Consider the following 19,889-nt stretch of genomic DNA (forward strand, 5'->3'; position numbering starts at 1 on the left):
AAAAAAAAGTAACAGATCAGTACTTAACCGCCACCCAGAATTCACTGAATGAATGAGATATTGTCCTTGAGTGAGACACTACCATTAGGTATGTTGCCAATTAATCAATTTGTTCCAGCCGATTTTTTGCCTCATGAATAAGGAATTAATGTTTTTGCGGTATAATGTTATGCTGCTTTTAAAATGGGCAAATCTTTTTGGCGGCTACTGTATTTCTGAATGTAGATGACATTCTAATAACAAAGTCTACCAGACAAAATGGGCAATATTTAGACTTTGGTGTAAGAAGAATAACATCTCTTCTTCTAAAACCACTATATCTCAAGTGGCAGACTTTCTTCTTTACTTGAGATCCACCAGGGGCCTTTCTTCGTCTACGATAAAAGGATATAGAGCTATCTTAGCTCAATCTTTAGACACAGAGGTTTAGACATTTCTTCTAACCAGGACATCTCAGACCTTATTAAGTCTTTTGACACATCCAAGGTTGACAAGGAGGCTACTTCAGTTATTTTTAAGTATAATCTCTCTCTCACTTCGATCTTACAGACTACATTCTGGAAATGTAGATCTGTTTTTGCTATGCATTATTTGCAAGACGTACGAAGATTGCAGCACACTTGGACCGTTCTCCGCCTAGTGTTCAGGAAGGGAACGTTGGAAGCAACACTTCCTACTTTTTTCTTTGCCTTGTCAAGGTGTTGAGTTCTTGGGGAGGCTGGAGGGTACAAGGTACCTAGAGTGCCCACCAGTTTTTTCTGTGTAGGGTGGTGGTGATTTGTTTATATATGTGCTTTTTATGTGTGGTGTACTTGACTATTTCTCTGGTTTTGTTTTTACTGTACTGTGCCCTGGGCAGGGGCATTTTATTGTTGACTTTCTTAATGATTGGAGATTCCTTCATTGCAAAGTTTACTTCATACTTCGTTAGTGATTGGAGTACTCCTCCGCTACAAAGTTGCTCACTTCAGTAGAGGCGACCATGGCTATAAATACCGCCATACCTCTACTCGATTGAGATGAGTGCCCACCATAGGCAGTATCTACCTGTGCAGCTCTCTAACCAGCAAGTATTTTTTCAATGCTAAGCCCCTTTTTTTAGTCTGTTCTCATTTCATTATCATTTTTAATGTTAAGAGTTCAAGATGTCCATGAATCCCACTTCCTTCAATGTGGGTTCAGCTAAGTAATTACTTTGTACATTTTATATATAAAAATGACATTTTTATAATAAAATAAACTTTTATATATATACTTACCCGGAACATGCAAAATTACAAATGGAGCCCACCCTCCTCCCTGTATATAAAAACGACATCACATGGACCTACAAATGGAGCCCTCCTCCCCTCAGGACCACAAAAACAAAAGTGAAGCTCTTGGCTTAGTTGTTTCTCTCTCTCACCCCGAAAGTGGGGGGTGTTAGTCACCTACATAAACAGAAAACTATCGCTACCGCGAATGTCAAAATTGAAGCTGCGGTTGAGTTGGAAACTCTTAGCTAAGTAATTACTGGATAAGTATATATAAAACTTTATTATAAAAATGTCATTTTTGTTGAATTTTGCAGCACAATCTTGTTTTCATTGATTTCTTGTAATTTTGCCTCCATGGTGTTCACTGTGATCACATGATGACTTGAAATTAGGATATTTTTACTCTTATCTCCATTACATCTCTTGGTCCTGCCTTATGCAGTGTACTGTATATTAGTCTGTCGGAGTCAAGACATGATTAATTGTTTTGTGACCATTTCTAGTTTATTTGGGTCTTCAACTTCCCTCTGTTGCAGACGCTAATTCGACTGTGTCTTCATATTAGTTTTATCTGTAAACCCATATTTTCAGTATGTTAACAAGCACATCTTTGTATGTTGCCTTGTTCTGTACATTGAATGTTTCCTTGCTCAGTCCCCTTGCGTTTGTTGCTCACAGTAATGTGCATGTTGCATTGCAGATGGTGCTGAAGGTTCTTTGCAGTGCTTTACTTTTTGCCTTGTACTTTTCATTAATTCCCCTAGTCTCTTCTCACTTAGCTGTCTAACAAAAAGTAACAGGTAAAAAACAGTACAGATAGGGCCAAATAGATGCTTTGTAAAACGCTTAGTATTGTCTGCAGAGTGCCACTGAGGCACACTGTGGACACTAGCCTCCTTACAGAGTCACCTACTTTAAGGTTATGTAATATATAGCATTTAGGAAATTAACATCTCGGCAATCATCAGACCAGGACTCATAAAATATCCTTATTCAGTTAGTAATAATTCAACTCTGAAGTGGTAAAATACATAACAGATACACCTGGTGGGTGTTGCCATGATTCTTCTTTTGTTGTAACCATTGCTAGTTATTTCAATATTGAGAGTTCACAGTACAGGCAGTCCCCAGTTTACAATGGGGGTTCCGTTCTTACTCTGTGTTGTAAGCCAAAAATCGTCGTAAACCAAAAAATTGTTGAAAATCATAAAAAATCCTAAGAAAACCTTACTTTTAATGCTCTGGGTGTGTGTTGAAAACGACGTAAACTGCATTTTTATTGAGTTTTTCGTCAAATAAAACTCCAAATTTGTATTATTCTGCCATTTTAGAGCCATATTTCTTCCATCAGATCAGTGTACGACACGTCATAACCCTGGAACATGTGTCGTAAACTGGGAAATAATTTCTGAATAATATATCTGAAAAGTGTCGTAACCTCGGAACGTCGTAAGCCGGACCCGTCGTAACCTAGGGACTGCCTGTATCTTCATTAATATAACAGGAGTTCATCCCACTATTGACCCTAGAAAAATCAGAATAATGTTCAAAAGACTAACTGCTGCCCTAGAAAATTCAGAGCCATGTTCCAAAGACTGGATGCTGTCTGATATGTAAAGGCCTTTACTGCTATGCCTGAGTTTTATGTGCTCCATCAAATTGTTTCTGACCAGTTTAGGTCCTAGCAAACCTTCGTCTAAAAACATGCATTTTTATTACACAGAATCCAGATATACTCATTCACAGGCTGATTGACATTATGCCAAAAGCTCAGTTTCAGATTTCAGGTCCGCTTTTAATCTGTTGTCTTAATATGTTCTTTTTAGTGTTGGATTCACATATCTTTTCTTTTCAATTCATATTGAGAGCTAAATACTTTTGTTCTTTAAGTACTGGTACTTGAAATATTTTATTTAAATTGTTACCCTGTATATTTTTTACTATTCTATGTTCAGAGAGCATGAAATTTAAGAATTTAAACTTGGGAGTCCGGGTAACTACTTAGAATATTTTCTTGGTGTAATCTTTGTAAGTTAGAACATTTCTCCATAGGGTTCAGCACTGTTTCAATTGTTTAATTATCAGATCAAGATGGGTTATGTGATAGAATATTAGTTTTGTGTTATTATGTACGATTATTGAAACATAAGTGGCAGTTTCTGAAAAGGAATTAAACTTGTTAAGCTACTTTAGACATCCTTAAACGGTATATTGTGTGGTAGAATAGCTTTGTTTCATTGTTTAATGAAAATTATTCTCCATGATGCAGATTGTGTAATGTCATTTTTTACTGAAAGTTAAACACCGTATATGTTGACTTAAGCAATTGATAAACATATTAATGATTTATTTTTCACATATAACATCTCAAGAATTTTGTGTTTCAGAGATTACGGAGACATCATTGCCTTGAGGGTATAAATACTGCGATTCGTACATCTTCATATACAGTTAGAACTATTGGAGCCCCAGAGTTGAGACATTTTTTGTACAAGTCTAAAACAACTGCACAGTTCACATGTCCTGAATTTACTCCTCCGTAAGTAAATGCACCACAGTGTTTTAGTTTTTTATTTGAAACAGAGATATACATTCTTGTTTCCTTGTTTGACGTTTAGAACTATATTTTGTAAATACAGTAAACCCCCGTATTCGCGGTCTCACGATTCGCAGACTCACGTATTCACGGATTTCTCTGTGGAACATATCTACCCATTATTCACGGAAAATTCACCCATTTGCGGTATTTTTCACGGAGACATATTCACTAATTACTGTATTTTCATCTCATTTTCATGGCTAAATGCACTTTTTGTGATAAAACTATTAAAATACTTAGGTAATGCCCGAGTTACGATAATTCACCTTACGATAATTTGATTTTGCAATGGGGTAAGTTATTAATACCAATAGGCAGCATAATCAGGCAGTGTGAGAGACCAAATTACAATAGACAAATTTTCCTCCATCTCATTATCCCATCTTCTAGTTAAAAAACTAAAAGAGAATGATAAAAGTATTGTTAGTAATGTTACACTCTTGCGTAAATGCGTACAGCCATAAACAACCAACCGAGAAACTTGTTTTGCTTATAACAGAATCTGATAACAACAGCAGTTTACCTGGTATTTCAACCATCATATGGTAATAAACAATTACCGTAGCTTATAGCACAAATGACGTTAAATAGAATAGGACTGATATATTTTTACATTATACCATTATTCGGTATGGATAAAAGATCATCAAGGAAACATACTGCTAAATTTAAGCTGCAAGTTGTAGCTGAAGCTGAGAAAACAATGTTCAAACTGCTATGACTGTACTGTAAATTATCGTGCATCAGCAACATGGATGAAACTCGATCATAACTAAAATTGGAGAGAAAGTATTTTAATCAAAACTACTTGGCATGAAAGAACACATTACTGTTATTTTTACGCCGATAAACGATAAATACATAAAGCTCGTATTATGATGAAATCAAGTGAAAATAGCGAATGGAATCTTGAATTTTTTTACACAAAACAAACGTCCACAACGGCCATCATCATCTATTAACGAAAAAATAGATAAATTAATTTCACAACGAGACATATTTCAGTTATATTTCGGCTTAAAAACTCTTCCTATAACGAAAAATAACCTTGCCCCATATAAATAAAGTATCTAGAGATTCATTTATGCTAACTAGAAGCAAGAAAAGTGCTCTGAACTGAATTAAATATGGTGAAATAAACACTGCGTAAACGATTTCCAAACCAAAACATTGATTGCTATGACCACAATTTATAACACAAAAGCAATATAAGAATATATACAATATTATTGGGTACAGTGAATTAAGACATAACAGATGCATTTTCGTTATGTTGACGTTTGTATAATACGTTATGTGAATATAGAGTATAGGCTATGCTACCATATATGTATACAATGTACCATAGTGTAGGCTAAGCTAATTCTTGTTATTCAATTTCTCTTTGTACTGAATTATCATAAGATACTTTGCATGAACCTCCAGAATTAGCTGATATTAACAATTACTATACCATGTATGTACAGTATAGAGTATGCTTTATAGTGTAGGCTAGGCTACCATGTATGTATAAATGGTACCGAATACCCTAGTGTAGGCTAGGCTATGTTTGAGATATGTTTTGGTATTTCTTACATTTTTTCCAACAAACGATGGTTTTTTTGGAACCTAACCCCATTGTAAGTAGAATAATACCTGTATAAGCATTTTTAGTTTGTTTTGTGTCTGTTTGAACTATCAAAATTGGCAGTTCTAAGTGTTTTTAGAAGGGTTCTAAGTATTCGCGGGTTTTAGCTATTTGCGGGGGGGGTGTGGTATGCATCCCCCATGAATACGGGTGGTTTACTGTACAGTTGAACCTCTTAAACCCGGCATTCTATGGTCCAGGAATTCCCGAGGTTCAGCTCGATTTTGAATCGTTGAGCGGGCACAAGGGCGGCGCCACATATTGTTTACAAGTTTTCTCAGAATCTGTAGAATATTATCGGTGACTTTCATCTCCTAAATTGACTATCTTCATAATTATTGCTATTAGTGTCTTCGTCATTTATTTTGGTTGTGGAGGGTAACAAGATGACAAAAATAAATAATGAATTTCGGCAATCACTCAGTGCATTTAAACGTTGCCGTCAAAAAGTAAACAGAGCACACCTCCATCTATTGATGAAAATGAACACTAAACATTCTAACAGGAGGGGAAGGATAGAAACATTTTTAGCATATATAAAGATTTATACTTGCGCTTCTTACCTCTGGCAACATCTGATCTCGTAGGTGGCATATCGAATGGGTAAATATACAGCTATATAATAGATATGATCAAGACCGTATCACCTACACACTTTGCTGCTATAGCAGCAGTGTGTGTAGGTGATATGGTCTTGATCATTTCTTTTATATAGCTGTATATTTACCCATTCGATATGCCACCTATGAGATCAGATGATGCTAGAGGTAAGAAGCGCAAGCATAAATGCTTATCTATGCTAGAAAAGGTTTTCTGTCCTTCCCCTTTAGGTAGAGAATGTTTAGTGTTCATTTTTATATAAGTGACATACCCAGTAATTACATAGCTATTAGTTTTCCATGTACGGCAGCCTAAATTCAAATTTCACAGGTAGTGCTTTGATTGTTCGGTGTAGGTGCACAGTACTGCTTCCTAATGGCAATACTAGGAAGATATAGCTAACCACCTCATTCTGCTTTCTGCCATAGTCGACTAAACATCAAGTGCTTACAGCAGCTTATTCATATTTTCCGGTTATATCACTGGATTTCAGTAGTACAGTAAACCCCCCGTATTCACGTTCTCAAGATTCTTGGACTCACCGATTCATGGATTTCTCTATGGAACATATCAGTCAGTCAATCAGTCACTTCCTGTGGCACCCAGGGGAATGCATAGGGCCTCGATGAACTCATGCCACCACATTCTGTCCTGTGCTAACTCCTCAAGATCTCCCCAACACCCCTGCTTTGCACCTCATTGTCCTTAACCACATCTCCTGTGGCCTACCTCTACCTCTTCTACCATGGGCAACCCACCCCGGTGTATCTCTTACTATTCCATCTTCTATACACATGGCCTAGCCACTTCCAGCGTGAGAATCTAACATACTCATCGACTGGCTACACCCCCTGTTATTTCCCTAATTTTGTTATTTGATATCCTATCCCTCCAATTAATTCCTAACATTCTTCTGAGCATCTTATTTTCAAATGCTAAGAATTTATTATCTGAAGTCGCTGTACTGTACCATGACTAATGCCCATAAATCAAAATACTCCTAACCATTACCTTATAAATTATTATTTTTGTATGCACAGAAAATTTGCTATTATTCCAAATATTATTAAGCATTCCCATTGCCTGATGAACCTTTTTTAATCTTTCCATAAATTCTGTGCTCAGAGAACCATCCTTATCTAAATAAGTACGTAAATATTTAAACTTATCCACTCGCTTTACAACCAAACCTTCAAGTAGACAATCCTGTGCATTTTCAATATTCATATTCATGATTTCAGTTTTTCCACTATTAATAACCAAACCAACACACACTGCATCTTTTCTGGTCCCTCACAGATCAAAACCATATCATCAGCATAATCCAAGTCAAGAAGTTTCACATTTTCTCCCCAGAGTCTACCTGCATCCATTTCTCTTTTAACCCTTCTCATAATGTAATCCACGACCAATACAAACAACAGAGGAGACAGAATGCCACCCTGAATCACATCAGACTTGACTTCAAATGGATCACCTAAACACCCTTCAATCATCACTTTACAAGATGTGCCCTCATGCATGCGCATGATAACCGTCACAAACTTTTCTGGTATTCCATAATGCCTCATGATTTTTCCCATATTCCTTCTTGAAATACTATCAAAGGCCTTTTCAAGATCAACAAAAAAAAGACAACGGAGTTTTCATTTCATTTGCTTGCTGCATTAAATGCCTAACTATGAAGGTCTGATCACTGCAACCCCACACCTTTCTAAAACCAGCTTGTTCATCCCTCAGAATACCATAAAATTTGCCTATTCATGGTATTTTTCACTGAGAAATATTCACTAATTACTGTATTTTCATATTTTCATGACTAAATGAACTTTTTGTGATAAAACTATTAAAATACTCAGGTATAAACATTTTTAGAGGATTTTTTGTGTTTGAACTATCAAAATAGGCAATTCTAAGTGTTTTTAGAGGGGTTTTAAGTTTTGTGAATTTTAGCTATTTGTGGGGTTGGTGTGGTACGCATCCCTTGCAAATACAGGGGTTTACTGTATTACACAACCACCGGAATGCTTATTTCATAGCCTACAAGCAGAGATCTTTCAGGATGAGTCTTGTCTTTTATTTTTTGTTATTACCTTGATTGAGGTTCATCAACAGGCTGGCTACTTGCAATTCTTCGGTAATACAAGCAGCCCCCGGTTATCGGCGGGCTTGGTTATCGGTGGTCCGGTTTTTCGGCACTCGTCTAGCAACGAAAATTGGCAATTTTTGTTATTGGTGTGGGTCGATTTCCACTTAACGGCGCCAATAAGTGCCGAAAATCTCTGAAAAATCACTGATTTTCGGTTATCGGCGATTTTCCGTTATTGTCTTACTGTCGGAACGGAACTCCCGCTGATAACCGGGACTGCCTGTAGTTTGGTCTTGAAAGTAATTCTCGAATGTTACACCATTCCTTTAGCCAAACCTTTTACATTTATGTTTTGCATACCAGGCTTAGGCTATGTGCAAGTTCCCGGTAAATAGTTGCCTTAAAAGTAATTCTTGAATGTCACGCCATTCCATTAGGCCAAAAAACTTTTGCATTCATGATTTGTTTCGCAGGCATAGGCTGCACCCAGCCACTGGTAAGTGATTGCCTTAAAAGTAATTCTTAGATGTTATGCTATTCCTCTAGGGTAAACATTTGTGAATCATTTTTTGTTTATTATCGGGCCTGAGCATCTTGCAAGCCTCCGGTAAATTATTTTAAAGTAATTATTAAATGTTATGCCATTTACTTAGGCCAAAACATTCATAATTTGTTTTGTTTACCAGGCCTGGGTTACTCATTACACTTTCCTTTGTAGAGATCTGAAAAGTTATGGGCTGGAACGTAGTAAGGAGAGAATGGTGCATAATGTTTGGCTGCGGTGAGCCATGGGAGGGAACGTTCTTGACAGCCAAGTATCGGCTACCAGTTCTTGCTTCGGCAGTACTTTGGAACATTACAGAGAAGGTTTGAATGGCCCCGGCGTACGGAGGTTTTTTCATGGTATCACACAATCATGAACGTTCCACATCTTTAGCTCCTAGCCTCCAGCTCTGGCCACTTGCACCCACTAGTGGTGGGCGTACAATAATCGGTTACTGGATTTGTTCACTAATTAAAAAATAAAAACACATTGTTCTACAATATTAGAATTGGATTTGCTCTGATTCTTTAATGCTAAAACTAGAAGATACACATACATTTGTTATCTTAAAATGCATACATGTCTGAACATATTAAATGTCAATTTTATTCATACATTTTATGCATGTTTTTATGCCCAATACCAGAAATTGCTATAAAGATATAAAAAAGTAGTTAGTAACCGATTACTAATCAATTATTTTTCATGAAAGTAATGCCCACCACTAGCCACCACCCGCCCCCTGCCTCCATATGCCTCCTGCCGCCTCCTGCCTCCCGGGCCCAGCCCAGAGCATGCAGCAGCCGACACCAGCTCATTTCCACCTGGTGCCAATTCTCTCCAGCTACTAGCCCTCCTATATTATCCATTTGCTCACGTGCCTGGCTCCCTTGGTTGCCATTCTCTGCTTCCTGTCAAGAGGTAGGGAGGCCAGCTTCAGCTCTCAGCCTTCCTACATTTTCACTGTGGTTCCTCTGTCACTTCTTTGGTCCGACTTCACGCCTGGATTCAACTTCCAGTCTCCTGGCACCAACCAACTAGCACCAGGCGCCAAATCCCGAATGCCCTTCCCCTCTTCGAGAGTGCTTGGCACCACTGGTGCTCGGCTTCCACTGCTGATCGCCTAACACCCTCTCACGGGCTAATTATTATTATTAATTTTTTTTTTTTTAGAGGATTGCATTTGACTAGAGTTGGTCACAGCCTGGTTTTGGACTAGGCCTCTTTTCTTTGTTGTGCCTACATTTTGGTGGATTATGAACTTAGCAGCCCTTTTTTTCAGTTTGCCAGATATAAGTTCTGTTCCACATACAGCTCTGCATATGCTTCAGGCTGTACAAGGTACTGTCAGTCCACATGGGCTGCTGAGTCGACAGTTAGTCCGCACTTTGTCTGCAGTTCGCGCCATGATCCTCTAACAACAAAAGAACTTCTTTGGTAGGCAAATCAATCACGTATTCTGGTCACGCAAATTTTTCAGGGCTCTTAAAGGTCTGGCAGTCGTATCGAGCCATCAGAAGAGTGTCCTTCCTTCCAAGTGGTCCTTCGACCCCCTGGTCTCTTGGGATCTGCAGACCCTATGGGGCGAGATGACTTCAGGCCTGTCTGTCACCGCAAGGACCCTTGGAATCTCTGGTCCCAAAACCTCTAGTATGGGCAACAATTGCCATATACAGACTGATCCTTCTTGGTTCTCCTCACCTTACACATTTTATGGTTCAGGGAAGCCCTAAATAAGTTTCAGACACATTTTATGGTTCTGGGAAGCCCTAAATAAGTTTCAGGCTCATTGTAACATTATGAGGACTCTCATAGCCCCATTCTGTCCTATGTAGAATGACTCCTGAATCTACGACGGTTGTTGGTGGACCTTCCAGGTTCCTTCCCCAACTGTTTCTCCTCCGTCAACCTCCCTCAAGAGATACCGCCAAAGATCAAAGATGGTCCACTCTTGCCCCGGACAGGCTTCAGGAGATCCAGAGGCTTGTCACTCAAAAGATTTTGAAACGTGTCACAAAGACTGTGGTATGCAAACGTCAATCTTTTAGCTATATCTACCAGGCTAAGGGGTCGATTTTCCTTACCTATTACTTCAGACACTTTGTCTCCCCTTTGAGACATCTGTGACCCAATGGCAGTTTACCTCTTTTCTTAGGAGGTCTAGGTTCTCTAGTACTCCTCCATTTCAGAGTATAGAGCTATGCTTAACTCAGGTTTAAGCACAGGGACCTAGATTTATTCCTAATCTCCGTCCCTCCTCGAGTCCTTTACCCTACCAAGCAAAGAAGGAATGGACTCGGATTGTTTGTTACCCTTGGGTATTTTAGCCAAGTTCAAGGTCCCATCCAAGACCTGGATCTGTTCTTTCTCCTTTTAGATCACTATGGACTCCCTTGACTTCCAGGCTTACCCAACATCTCATGATCTAACTCGCCTGGGGCCTAGCTCCTCTTGTGCCAAATCATGCTCCAGGTGTGTGCCAGCTCCCAAGCTCCTAGCTTGGAAGGAAGCACAGGATGTTTTTCTACTGTCTCTTCACCTTTTCAGTAAGGTGCTGAGTTTGGAGAGCCAGGGGATACAAAGTACCTGGAGCACCCACCACTCTCAGTGGATGGGTCGTGGTTTTATTTCAGTGTAGGTGTCAGTATTATCTGGTTGTTTTTATTTTGGTGCTGCGCCAGGGCAAGGGCAGGCACCTATCATGCTTTGCTAGCCATCAGAGCACTTACCTAGCTTCAGTTCCCCTTAAGTAGGAGGTGACCCTTGGCTGTGCAACCACGCCACTGCGAGTTAAGATGAGCACCAGCCTGAGGCAGTATCTACTTGCAGTAGCTCTCTTAACTGATAGGAAATGATAAACATTGTTTTCAATGCTAGCAACTTTTCTATTTCAAATTCATTACATGACTTAATGTTTTCGAGTAGAATATGTCCATGAACCCACCTCCTATCAATTTGGATTCAGCTATGTAATTATTGGGTAAGTCACTTATACAAAAATGCCATTTGTAGAGTAAATTAAAGTTTTATATATATACTTACCCAGTAATTACATGATCGGAGCCCTCCCTCCTCCCCTCTGTTGGACATTAGGCATAAAACAGAATGATGTGGTTAGCTAAGTTGTTCCTAGTATTGCCATTAGGGAGTGGTACTGTGAATCTACACTGAGCAATCAAAGCGCTACCCACGAAATTTGAATTTAGGCTGCCATACATGGAAAACTAATAACTATGTAATTACTGGGTAAGTACTGTATATATAAAATTTTATTTTATTATAAAAATGTCATTTTCCTCAGTAGGTGGCAGTTTGCTTTGTTGATTTTTTTGACGGCGATGTTTAAATGCAGAGTGATCTCCGAAATTCATGCTTTATTTTGTCATCTCATTACCCTGTACAGTCAAAATAAATGATGAAGAAACTAATAGCAATAATTTTGAAGATAGTCAATTTAGGAGATGGAAGTCACCGATTATATTCTGCAGATTCTGAGAAAAGTTTAGTAGTTGACTTACGGTTAGGCTAACTCGGGAATGTAGGCTAAATGTGTTATATAAAGTACACCATTTTAAAGAAAATTATACAGTATGAAGAAAGAGTCCAAAGGTATAAAATATATGAGTTATAAAATGATAAAGTGAAAATATGAATAATAAAGTGATAAAACTTAGTATTAGAACTTAGCCAATTAGTATGTTAAGTCGGCGACTAGGCTAGAAAATGTTTACATTGGGGCTTCATTTTTTAGGGGTGTATTCTATATTCCTTGATTTTCTCTGGTCCAGCTATGGCCTGGTGGAGGTCGGACTGTACAGTATAAGTAAAGGGAGTACAAGGAAATAATAGTGAGGAATGTTTATAAAACCAGTGAATGTTCGTGTAGAAAACCCATACGAATAGTGCTAGATGTGTTTTTAACAAACAAATCAAAATTTTTTTATGACAGAGTCTGCTATGAACTGTTTTAATATCTTACTCATGGTGGGCCATCATAGGACCTAGCAATCTCTTGTATGGCTCAGTCAGACATTTTTGTCATTAGTTTTTTATTGTAGTATGTGTAGCAGCTTTTGTTTTAGTAGCTAGTATTGTAACGTGCTGCATTTTTTCAGTCTCAGTCTTAGCTTTATGATGATATTAGGAAAATATGAATAGATTTTTTATAGAATATCTGACATCTTTAACTCCTCTGTCAAGAGATTGTCACTCTGCAGATATGTGGCAAAAATTTATTTACAAAATTCATAAAAAACAAAGGTTTTGGGTTTTCTAACCATCATTATAATGTCACAAGGGAAGATGATGAAACCAACGGCAGCATCGTAACACATCATGTAGGACTAATACAAAAAAAAACAAGTCGCAAAACATTAGCAAAAGCTCTGATCCTAGGTGTACTTCAGTGATACTTCCCACCAAGGGACAATTTTTCCTTAGCATCTTATAATAATCAATTCAATGTAAGTTGTACTTTCCAGTCACTGCAGAATGGATAATTTTTTTTCAAGAAATTAGAGTAAAGTTTTGTCCTTTGCAGGCTTTTTTCTCCTGGGTATCATAAGCTCTTTGTATATTTTAATATCAGGTATTTCCCTGTACAGTATGCTTCTGGGTTTTCAGGGATAACCAGCCTGCAGGATTTAAATTTAAAGTCTTTTAAGATAGGGTTAAGGATTATTTCTCATTGGATGATGGCAATATAAGCAGGAAAATTCAGAGAAGGTGAGCTAATTAGGAAAATAAAGGCATGTATAAAAGATACCAGCTTACAAGCTAGGATCCATGGGGAGCCATTGGATGTGAACTAATGGAAGGGAAAATTAATGTTATTACTACTACTATTGAGATGTGTGCTCTGAAAAAATAACAAAGTTAGTATCACTCCAACTTTGAGTGTCTTGACGCTCATACTGATTGGGATCTTCCTCCTGTGAACATAAGTAGAATTGTTAATTTTATTTAAGAAACTTACCAAGTAATTACATAGCTATAGTTTCTACTTTAAACGGCAGCTTAAGAATTGAAAATTCATGGTAGCGCTCTTTTGTTTTGATGCAGGCAAGTACCCCGCCCACTTTCAGGGAAGAATAGGTACAACATAGCTGAAGAGCTCAGTTCGTTTCTGCCGCTTGATGACCAAACATCGGTTGTTCAGCAGCTTTGTTATGTTAATTCAGGAGTATTTTCACTGGATGGTTCGGTTGTCTATCGAAGGATTTGGTGAAGTATTCTTTCATTTGGTAGCCTCCGAGCTATATTATCATACCTTAGTTAAGCTTACCTTAGCTTTTTTCAATTTTTGGACTAATTTGGATTATTATGTCAGACGCGAGTGTGACCAGTAACCGATATTGCAGCAAAGGCTGTAATACTAGGTTGACTTCATTCAAATATGATGAACATTGTATTTGTTTTTGCTGCCATGGACAAGTATGTTCCCCCAACTTGGCTTGCGAGGAATGTAAGGATTAGGACATTAAGTAAATGGAAAGTGTTGACCAATCATTTGGATAAATTAGCAAAAGCTAGGCTTAGGAAAGCGGCTTCTAGAGCCGAGGCTAGAGCTTCTGTGTCCTCTACCCGTAAACCGGCTTCTTCGACACCTTTGACTTCTCATTCCCTGATTCCTACTTCTCTCGCTCTCCCTACAACTCCGTTACCTGGCTCTCTTCCCTCTGAACCTAGTGCCATCGCCAGTCTCGAAGCTCGGATGGATAAGAAATTCGACGCTTTAGTAAGTACTGTCGTTTAGATAGGAGCTTCTGTAAGAGTTCTTTTGGACAAAGCAAATGAGGACCATAGTGCAAGTGCTAGTGTTAGTGTTGTGAAGGGGGTGGCTACTCGTCCCACCAATGCTCCTAGATGGAGGTCCCTGCCAAACTCTCCTGCACCTGGGAGGAGGCAAACCATAAGTCCAAGGGAGGTCAGTGGGGTTTGCCCACAAGTAGTTGCTTCCTGAGTCGAGCCTGTTCTCGGTCCCAGGTATCGACAGACAGCCACTGGAAAGGCGTCTTACGGATCTCTTAAACTCAGTCCCTGTCAGACTCCCCTGCACCTGGGAGGAGGCAAACCGTAAGTCCAAGGGAGGTCAGTGGGGTTTGCCCACGAGTAGTTGCTTCCTCAGCAGAACCTGTTGCTATTTTCCAGGTTTCAGCAACCAAATGCTGGAAAGGTGTCCAATTGGATCACACCTTATCTTCCAGTGGTTCGGATTCTGAAGCCAAAGGACATAGTCGACGTTTTCAAGAGTTTTCTAGGCCTTTGAAGAGGCATGTTGCAGACGTACATCCAGCGGTACCTCGCAAGCGCCTTAAGGATCAAGAGCCCTCTTGCAGCCATTGGGACAACAGAGAGCTCCCTTTGGACACCAAGCTCCCATTGGCTCGTAAGCACCCATTGGCTCGTAAGCACCCATTGGCTCCCAAGCACCAATTGGCTCATAAGAGCGCTTTGGGATCTCCCTCTCCCATTGGGTCTGAGCTCCCAGTGGCTCATAAGCCTGCTGCAGGTTCAGTTCGCGCTGTAGCTCCAGACATCCTGTGGGCTCCCAGCTCTCCAGCATTGGAATACGAGTTTGAGGCTTCAGATTCAGACGTCCCTATTGCTGCAGGTCAACCTGTTTTGGCGCCTTCTGTGTCACAGATCCCAAGGCCTTATCCTCTTCACCTGTCACTGATCATGTGAAGCCTGCAAGTACATCAGCACTCCAAGACTCTTCTTTGCTTCCCATTCACTGATGTTTGGACAACATCTGGCAACTGTTGAAGAAACTTTTGTCTTTGAAACCAGAAGAATCGCAGCAAGATTTGGCACTTTCCGCTGTATCTTCAGCAGAGGAGGATCCTGAAACAGAACAGCCTTCATCAGCTTACACCTCATTATTGAACTATTTTTTGTTCTGCTTCCCGACATATTTTCCCGCCGCGGCCCCTTCTTCCCCAGGATCAGCGTTCTTGTTACGTCAATCCTTGAGTACCACTAGGCTCCCGAAGATGGCCCTCTCTATCGTCTCTATCTCTTCCAAGAAAGCATTGTCGGGGATCAACTCTTGGCTGTCTGAGAAGAGGGAGTTGGGAAAATTGTATTTTGTTCTCTTCCTCCTTGGCTTTCCAAAAGAAAGTGTGTATTCTATACAACCGGGGAAGCTCCTTTCTTAGGAGTTTTTGCCTCCTCTCAAGGGGACTTCTCCAGTCTGACTGACCCTTCTAGTCATTCGGCCTTTGATGCAGCAAAAATTTTTTTTCGTCTTCTGAGCTTGACCTCCTAGTTAAGGATATTTTTAAAGTATTTGAGATCTTCAGTTTTCTTGACTGGACGGTGGGTGCGTTAGCCAAGAAAACTGAGGATTATTCTTCCCTCCAAGAGAACTTTGCAGCAGACTGGCTCTGAGTCCTGTCATGTGCGGACAAGGTGATTCGAGATGGGGCACAGGAGTTAGCTGCTCTTTTTTCGTCATGTATGCTGAAGAAAAGAGACGTGGTGTTCTTTCACCACTAAAGGAGTGACACCGTTCAGAGATCTGCTCTTCTTTTCGCTCCTGTGGACAGTATAGCCTTTTTTCCTTGAACAACATTAGAGCGGGTAGCTATGGAATTGCAAAGTAAGTATAGCTTAGTTTTACCAGACCACTGAGCTGATTAACAGCTCTCCTAGGGCTGGCCCGAAGGATTACACTTATTTTACGTGGCTAAGAACCAATTGGTTACTTAGCAACGGGACCTACAGCTTATTGTGGAATCCGAACCACATTATAGCGAGAAATGAATTTCTATCACCAGAAATAAATTCCTCTAACTCTTCATCAGCCGGCGGCGGGAATCGAACTCCGGCCCATCGAATGACGGTCTGAAGCTCAACCAACTCGGCCAACAAAGGGCTTTATGGAATTGCAAAAAAGGCTACTCACGACTTGCTTGCCCAGTCGTCCAAGTGAACTATGGAGTCTAATTGGACACCTGCAGTTTCATTTAATCATTGGCCTTTCCCTCCTCTGCAGCCATGGCCCTTTTGGGCTAACAGAGGAAGAGCTTCCTGGCACCCACACATGAATCCCAGATCAGTTCACCCTATCAGCAAGAAGTCCTCATCTAGACTAGTCTCTAACAAGTGAGACTTCAGCCCTCTGTCTACCTGTGGGTGCCAGACTCCTACACTTCTGGAGACAGTGGGAGGCCAGATCGGTAGAACCATGGGTACTACAGGTTCTCAAGGAAGGATATACGATCCTCTTCAAGGAGAGTCCACCGTTGTCGCCTGTGTCCATCGCCTTAATGGTGTACTCGATAGGCTCCGAGAGGTTTTCGGCCCTCTCAAAGGAAGTCATAGCTCTTCTCCACAAGAGAGCTATAGAGGAGGTAGAAGACTTGTCATTGGAGGGGTTTTACAACTGCCTCTTTTAGTCCCCAAAACCTCCAGGTGGGGGTTGGAAGCCAGTTCTGGATGTAAATGCTCTGAACGTCTTCGTCCAAACCACGAAGTTCAGGATGCAGACGAACAGCTCAATTCTCACTGTAATTTCCCAAGAAGATTGGATGGTCTTGATAGACATAAGAGACGCTCACTTTCATATCCCAGTACACCGGGCTTCCAGGAAATTCCTGAGATTTGTCTCTCAGGACAAAGTTTTCCAGTTTCGGGCTTTATACTTGGGGTTGTCAACAACCCCTCAAGTCTTCACCAGGGATCTTGCTCTTCTATCTCAATGGCTGCATCTAATGGATGTGAAAGTTTGTCTATATCTGGATGACTGGCTCCTACGATCATCATCCCAGAAGTACACGGAGGACCTTCTCAAAACCCTACAGTTGGCCCAGGAATTGGCAATTTTAATCAACCAGGAAAAGTCCCAGCTAGTCCCTTCTCAGACCATAGTCTATTTGGGGATGAAGATACATTCTCGGGCTTTTTGGGCTTTTGCTTCAGAGAAGAGAATACTACCATGCACCCAAAAAGTCTGTCATTTTCTGATGTTGGGATTATCTCTCCCTTTTATGTTCTTTGTTGTATGTTTGTATGGGTTTTTAGGCTTTCTCTTCTTACCTTGGTTTCTTTTCGACGTGTCCTTCAGATCGCTTTACAGATGATGTGCTATCTTCTGTAGTTAGTTATTTTAAGTATTGATATCTCTCAGAAAGGCGTATAGAGACGAGATCGGTAATTTCTTCACTTTAATTAGTATATAGTATTATAAGGATCAGTACAAAAATTAACAAGTTACAATGATAGAAAACGAATCACTCTTGACTCAGTCTATATGGGGAACACTGAAGCGAGGGGAGACGTACTCTCCCTTGAAGGACACAGTTCTGAACTCTCCTCTCCTCGTCGGTCTCTAACTCGTTGAACCCCTATAAAACTTATCTGCAATCTCCACCTCCTTCTAGCCTTATTGGAAGGATTAATCAGCAAGGCCTCCCCTTCAAGTTGATGATTGGAAGGACTGTAGTGGGTGTGATTCAAATCTCTCCTTAGAGGACTTGATTGGAGGTGATCTTAGGAGGGTGTGTGAAAGACCCCTCCCAAACATAATTGATTGGAGGTTGAAGAAGTACATCACTTGGGCCAACCCCCAAATTCCTGGAACTTCCACGAAAACACCTCCCTGAGAAGGCGGAGCTATAGAACCAGCTGCTGTAAGCATTTAGGCTGTGCTGACTCATGAATTGGTTAGCTTAATCGTGAGGCCATTATTTCTCACTTTTACGACTGTTTTTATGGCTTCAACACGATATACTGCATATGGTTCATGTAAACACCCAGCCTCGATCAGCGAATTGATAACACGATATAACAACAGCTTTTGGGCGTTATCACTGTGTTTCTCTCTCTCTCTCTCTCTCTCTCTCTCTCTCTCTCTCTCTCTCTCTCTCTCTCTCTCTCTCTCTCTCTCTCTCTCTCTCTCTCTCTCTCTCTTCTATCTAATTTCCCTATCTATCCTACACCACAACACTGAGTTTTCAGACCTGCTCAGCCAACAACTTGATGAGCCTGCTAGGGACTCCCTCCTCCATAGAGATGTTAGTTCCTTTGGGGATACTGCATGCGAGGCCTTTGCAGTTCTTTCTGAAGGCCAGTTGGAACAGGAAGATTGTTCCAGATTCCTTCATATTCCCCATCACACAGGAAATAAAAGATCATCTTCAGTGGTGGCTCATAGAAGGAAGGCCCCACTCAGGGAAGTCCCTATCTCATCCGAACCCGAACCTCTCATTGTTCTCCGACGCATCGGACCTACGTTGGGGAACAACACTAGGACGATTGGAAGTGTCAGGGAAGTGGTCCCTTCAAGAGAGGAAACTACACATAAATCTGCTGGAGTTGAAGGTGATTCACCTGGCGCTTCAACATTTTGCCACAGTAACTCAAGACTCAGTGATTGTGGTTCATTCCGACAACACGACGGCTCTGGTTTATATTCGAAACCAAGGAGGCACTCTCTCTGTCACTGTGCGAGTTAGCCAGGGATCTCCTTCTTTGGGCACACAACAACAATACAGAGATTCTCACCTGCCATGTTCATAGCAAGTTAACGTATTAGTGGTCAAATTGAGCTGTTGCAAACAGGTTCTACCCACGGAATGGTAGCTGAATCCACAGGTGTGCACCGACCTGTGGAAACAGTTGGGAACACTGTGGATAGACTTGTTTGCAACATCCAGGAACTATTGCCTCCCAATGTATTGCTCTCCAGTGCCAGACCCTCAGGCTTGGGCAAGGGATACAGTGCTGAGGAGTGGTCTTACCTGGAAATGTATGCCTTCCCTCCATTCAGTCTAGTAAGAGACTTCTCATCACGTATCGATGATCCTAGTAGCTCCTTTTTGGCCTTAAAAGGAGTGTTTCTGGAACTTCTGTCGGATTTTCCACAGCTCCTCCCACAGAGGAAAGATCAGAGAAGTTGCGAATGCTATCGCAAAATGTAGACATGACTCTTCTTCAAGGCTTTACCAGGCTAAGTGGGCAGTTTTTAGGAGATGGTGTAAAGAACGTAACATCTCTTCTTCTTCCACCTGTGTAGTCCAAATAGCCGAATTTTTTACTTTACCTAAGATCTTTGAGAGGCCTTTCGACATCTATGATAAAGGGTTACAGATCCATGCTGAACTCATTGTTCAAGCATAGATTGTCAAGTCTTTTGACACCAGGAAACAGAAGTCTCAGCAGCCAGTGTC

General features: G+C 40.5%; 1 protein-coding gene across 1 annotated transcript in view; it reads left to right on the forward strand.

Moving 5' to 3' along the window:
• Positions 1–19,889, forward strand: part of Mon1 (vacuolar fusion protein MON1 homolog) — a 116,673-nt gene that overhangs the window by 78,447 nt on the left and 18,337 nt on the right. The window contains exon 7 of the mRNA XM_067134253.1: positions 3,644–3,795. Coding sequence (XP_066990354.1) covers positions 3,644–3,795 — 152 coding nt within the window. The remainder of the gene's footprint in view (positions 1–3,643; positions 3,796–19,889) is intronic.

This window comes from Macrobrachium rosenbergii, chromosome 3 (assembly GCF_040412425.1).
Source record: "Macrobrachium rosenbergii isolate ZJJX-2024 chromosome 3, ASM4041242v1, whole genome shotgun sequence".
In the NCBI taxonomy this organism is placed as follows: domain Eukaryota; kingdom Metazoa; phylum Arthropoda; class Malacostraca; order Decapoda; family Palaemonidae; genus Macrobrachium; species Macrobrachium rosenbergii.